Genomic DNA, 6,009 nt, shown 5'->3' on the forward strand with positions numbered 1-6,009 from the left:
GCCCAGTGGGCTCAAGCCGGCTCGCAACGCCTCTCGACCTTCCGACGTTTGCAGCTGATTTTGAACCTTCGTTGCTAGCGAGTCATCAGTCGTTTCGAAAATGTTCTCCAACGATTCTATCGTCGGTACGATCGCCGTACGCGGGGGGTGGAGGTTATCGACTGTACACGATCGTGCGATCGATCATCGAATTTACGCGGGGTCGCGAAACGCTCGAGCGTCTCGCTCGCTTCCTCTCCCTCCTACTCCTCCTCCACCAACTCCTCCTTCTTCTCGCGCTTGGGGGCAGATGCTGCGTCATTGTCGCGCGATTGTCTCTTTATCGCGCGCACGCCGGAGCTGTCAACGATCTGCCGCAGCGGTTTGATAATAGGCTTGAAATGCCTCTTCAACGCCATGTCCTCCTCGATTCTACCGGTCTTCAGAGCGCGATGTTTCTTGCGAATCGTCTCCCTCGTCTTCTCGATCTCCTTCGCGATTTTTTCACGCTCGCGTACATCTGCCATGTTCATCTCTGGCGAAGTATCGACAACGACTGATCACGTTACGGTATCGCGAACTCGTTAAATCCTTTTCTGTACCTCCCGTCTTTAAGCGCATTGTCCTTGTCTATGACTACGAATCCATATTTTTTTCGCCAACAGTCGCGACACAACAAACAAAATTCGTCGTACGACATGTCGGTATTCACGTAATCGTTGTAAACATGTTTCAAGTACCATCCTGTTTGAACAGGATCAGCAGGTTCGCGTTGTCGCGTATCAGATGTTTAGGTATCCCCGCGTACATCTGACAGAGATAGAAACAGTCGACGTTCGCATGGCGACCCATCGAAAAGTACTCTCTCACCGCATCCTGCTTGTCGCATACCACGTCATCAAAGATAAAAGTAGAATTTGGGCGCGCCTCGCTCGGTGGAACGATATCGCTGTTGTTGGAGAACGTAAAGTAGCCAATTTCGTCGATAGACGTAAATAAACCTTCGAGATATCGATACTTTGGCTGCTGCAGCGATTTCGAATAGACGTAAGTACACGTTCTTGAAACGTACGCCGTTCGGGCTCTCGAGCAAGCTTACGAGAACGTTGGTTTTACCGCAATTCGACGGACCGCAAATGATCGCGCGTATAGTGCTCGACAGCATTTCGCCGTGCTTGCGCCTCTCCGCGCTGCCTCCCATCATTCGCGATTTCGCGTCACAGTTTGTGACGCGTATCGTCAGCGGTTGCCGCACGAATTTCATGCTCGCACTAAAGGCTACGCGCCCTCGAACGACTATTTAAAGGCGCGCGAACCCGCGAATCGCACAGTATCAAAATGTATCTCGCGCTGTGTCATCCTTTTTTGTCGAGCGCGGTATACGCGGTGGTCTGAGTCAGTGTACAAACAGGTACGCGCGAGCCAACAACAAATACATGCCGTCGTACGATCCATCGAAACCATCATCGTACTTGATGTACTATGACATCAACAACCTGTATGGCTGGACAATGTGTCAACCATTGCCCTACACCTTCGATGGGTCGACGTGCACAATTTCGATTTTACGAACATCGCGTTAGATTCGCCGACAAGCTATATTCTCGAGGTGGATTTGGAGTACCCGCAACATCTTCATGACGCGCACACTGACCTACCGTTCTGTCCGACACGCGAGAAACCAACCGGCAAGCGCGATGACAAGCTCCTCGCAACATTATGCGATAAACAGCGTTACGTCATACATTATCGCAACCTGCAGCAGTGTACTCGTCACGGCCTCCGTATCGCAAAGATTCACCGTATACTGCAATTCGCGCAATCTCCATGGCTACGCGATTACATAGAATCAAACACAAAATTTAGAACAATGGCCAAAAATAATTTTGAAAAATATTTATACAAACTGATGAATAACGCGGTACTTGGTAAAACCATGGAGAATGTGCGCGATCGCGTCGACGTAAAATTACTGACAAAATGGGAAGGCAGATACGGTGCGGAGGCAATGATCGCCAAATCAAATTTTCACAGTCGTAATGTCTTCTCAGAGAACCTGGTCGTGATAGAACTGCGTAAGCTCGAGGTGAAGTTCGACAAGCCGATATACGTGGGTATGTGCATCCTCGATATATCGAAAACATGTTTGTACGAATTTTACCACGAGTACATGGCACCGCTGTTTCGTGAAAAATGTAAAATTATGTATACCGACACAGATAGCCTCATATATCACGTAGAATGTGACGATATCTACGATGTGATGAAACGCGATATAAATAGATTCAACACGAGTGATTACGCAGTTGACAACGCGTACAGTATTCCGCTCGCGAATAAAAAAGTTCCAGGCCTTATGAAAGATGAGAACAACGGCGCCATTATGACCGAATTCGTAGGGCTTATAGCGAAAATGTACGCTTTACGTGTACAAGGAAAGAAAGACGCGAAAAAGGCAAAGAGTATCAAGAGCAGCGTTGTGGCAAAATCCATAACGTTTGTTGATTACACATGCTGCTTGAATGATGCAATGGAAATGACGCGCAGACAGTCATGCATAAGATCCAAACTGCATGAAGTGTACACGATATCGGAAACAAAAATCGCTCTAAGTCCGCACGATGATAAGCGGTATATCGTATCAGGTTCCACCGACACGCTGCCATGGGGGCATTACCGATGTAAATAAAATACAATTGTATTATATAATATGTTTAATACTTATAAATGTATAATATAATATGTATAATATGCATATATTATGTGTAATATGTATAATATGATGTATAAATTATTTAACCTCACGAATAAAATCAACAACAATCTTCCCTTAAAATTTTTTAATAGTTTTATTCAGTCTCAGTATGCTTCTTTTAATAAATTACGTTTATCTGAACATCAAAAATTTAACCGAAAAATTAAATGGCTATTAAAAGAACACCATCGTAAAATATTGAGAAGCATGCCGGATGTAGAGTATTATTGCGTGAGAAATAAGGGCACCATATCTTCGAGCAATAATTCTATTCTCGAGTCCACCAATAGTGATTCTTGTTTCCAATATCTATTCCATAAACCCAACAACACGAACTTTATTCGAGACACTTTTGGAATCAAGTTATCTGTTGCAGATTTTTTAAATATGAATTATGATTTTCTTAAAATTAACAACGAATGGTTTAAGAATCTCAGTGCCACACACATTCCCCCTGAAGTGCAAGCATTGTTACAACTAGGCCAAGGGTTTTGTTTACCGAATCTTAACGTAGATAACGCTAGGATTGAATTTATAAAGGATCTCGAACACAATTTTTTCAGATGCAAGATACCTAACATTAAATTTAGAAACAAAATATTCCCACTTTTGAAAAATATGAATAATACCACTCACACGGATATTGAAAAAACGATTATTGCACTTCACTCAACAACAAAAACTTTTTGTAAAAATAATCCACATATTATATTTATTACCGCAGATAAAGGCAATGTTGTCGTGGCGCTAGATAAATTTGACTATATTAGGAACATGGAATTGTTGTTCTCTGATGCTCAAACATATTCTATACTTAAACGTAATCCGGCCAATGCGATTATATCTGATCTTTTGTCTCTATTAAGATGTTGGAAGCGTCGCGATTTGATCTCGGATTCCACACAGGTATAAATTTTTATATTCATCTAATAAAATTTTACCACGTGCTTATGGACTAAAAAAGATACACAAAGTGGGGTACCCATTACGGGTCATTATTTCATCTACCGGTAGCCCACTTCATAACTTGGCTTCTTTTTTGCATAGAATTTTACATGACAACCTTCCACGTGCAAAAAGTTGTATTATCAACAGTTTCCATCTGACTGACGTACTCTGTTCTCTGACAATTCCCGACGAGTCTGTTTTGCTGTCTCTTGATGTGGTTTCTCTCTTCACGAACGTTCCTGTAGAGCTTGCTATGGACATTCTCTCGACGAAGTGGTGTTATATTGAACGTAATACAGAGCTTCCTAAATCAGAATTTTTTAAGGCCTTAAAGTTGGTTCTCAGCTCTTCATATTTTACCTTTAATGACAAGTTCTACAAACAGACTTTTGGCGTACCTATGGGGTCTCCGCTCTCTCCCATTGTTGCAGACATCGTTATGCAAGAGTTAGAATCCATCTCAATAAGAAAACTAGCAACAACACCGACATTCTATGTAAGATATGTGGATGACATTCTATTGATCACTGAATCATCTGATTACAGTGAAATTTTAGACACATTTAATGATTACCATCCACGTTTAAAATTCACAATGGAAGAGGGAGGAGACACCATCAATTTTCTGGACGTCACGTTAATAAAAGAAGGCAGACATATTATTACGGATTGGTATAGAAAAACAACTTTTTCGGGCCGTTTTTTAAACTTTTATTCCTGCCATCCTATCTCTCAAAAAGTGGGTACCATTTTGGGTCTGATAGATAAGGTGATTTTACTTTCCCATCCAAGATTCCACAGGGAAAATTTCAATAAAATTATCTCTATTTTGTTAAAGAATGGTTACCCGCTTAGATTAATCTTTTCCACCATTAAAAAAAGACTGCAGAAAAAATTTCAACAACTAAACAATCGTAACACATCCACGGACCCGGTCCTTTCATCTGAAGATAGGAGATATTTTACTATTCCATACATCCCATCCATAACGGACAAGATAAAAAATTTCATAAGGGGTATTCCGGGATTGAAGTTGGCATACAGGGGTATTCAGAAATTGAATGCATTCATTAGAGTGCAAAAAGATAAATTACCGACCACATCACAAGCTGAAGTAGTTTATAGACTTGACTGTAGAGACTGTGATGCCTCTTATGTAGGCCAGACTGGTAGATGTGTCGGTGTACGGATGTCAGAACACAAGAACCACATTAACAGAAATACGTCTCAATCGTCAGTTATTACCGATCATAGGTTACAGACCTCCCATGATTTTGATTGGGATAACGTAAAAATTTTGGATAAAGAGATGTTTTGGAATAAGAGATTGTTATCTGAAATGATCCATATCAAGAGGCAAAAAAAAGGTCTTAACCTACAGAATAACACATTAAAACTTGATCCGTTATATGAGAGTCTCTTTTCAGTTTCGTAACGCTTCTTCACATTACTCTCTCTTTGTTATAATAAGCTTAGGTTTTTTATTATTTTTTGTTAATGTATGAAGGTTTCCTTGAGAGTTTCAAATTTGAGTGCGTGTACTTAATTTATGTTAATTTATCACAGACTTTTTATTCTACTGACCCAGATATTATTCTAATTTAATTTTTAATCTTACTGTTTTATGTCATTGACATTACAAACTTGACTATTAAGACATATTTTTAAATAATAACAAAAAATTTTTTTCTCTGTTTTTTTTTCTCTCCTTTTTCTTTTTTCTTTTTTCTCTTTTCTTTTTCCCTATGTTTTTTACTTTTTTATTACTTATTAATTAGTTTTTATTTATCTTATAATACCTTTTAATATCGTCCTGATAGTTTTTAATTATTATACTTGTTACGAGGTTTCGTCTTACTTTTGATCAGATTTGAAGCGTTCAAATTTACCTTCGTATATATAAGCACAACGTTGTCATTGGTTGACGTGTGTTTTGGAGAGATATTGTTTTCTGTTTGACTGAAATCTCATTACCAACCGATTCTCCGAACGGTTGAGTTTGTCTCGAAAGATTTTCCTCACGTAAGCAGTTTATTTTCACATAATTTATTAGTATTTTTTTATTTTTATTTCATTATCAATTTGTTTCTGTATTTAGTGATTAATTTATTGGTGCAGTGTTTCGTCAATCAGTGGCGGTTCTTTTTGAGACACACGTCACCCTGATTCTTGGAAGAAGATAGGAAATAATTTATTAACCTGCGACATGTAAGTCCAATTAATGTTCGAATCTGCGTGCCTTTTTTCTTAAAACCTCTGATCGTAACTTTGTTTTTGTTTGTTTCCATTTTACCTATAGAAATTCTACCAAATTTTTGTCACTGGAC

General features: G+C 39.5%; 1 protein-coding gene across 1 annotated transcript; it reads left to right on the top strand.

Moving 5' to 3' along the window:
* The first annotated feature begins 3,935 nt into the window (after positions 1–3,935).
* LOC108762315 (uncharacterized) lies at positions 3,936–5,117 on the top strand. The gene has a single exon (XM_018509259.1). The coding sequence runs from the start codon at positions 3,936–3,938 to the stop codon at positions 5,115–5,117; it is 1,182 nt and encodes a 393-aa protein (XP_018364761.1).
* Positions 5,118–6,009: the final 892 nt, after the last annotated feature.

The sequence above is a fragment of the Trachymyrmex cornetzi genome, unplaced genomic scaffold, assembly GCF_001594075.2.
Source record: "Trachymyrmex cornetzi isolate Tcor2-1 unplaced genomic scaffold, Tcor1.1 scaffold294, whole genome shotgun sequence".
NCBI lineage: Eukaryota > Metazoa > Arthropoda > Insecta > Hymenoptera > Formicidae > Trachymyrmex > Trachymyrmex cornetzi.

Bases quoted from the DNA above. Each gene is read 5' to 3' on its own strand.
- LOC108762315 (XM_018509259.1), top strand. From the start codon at position 3,936: ATGGACATTCTCTCGACGAAGTGGTGTTATATTGAACGTAATACAGAG.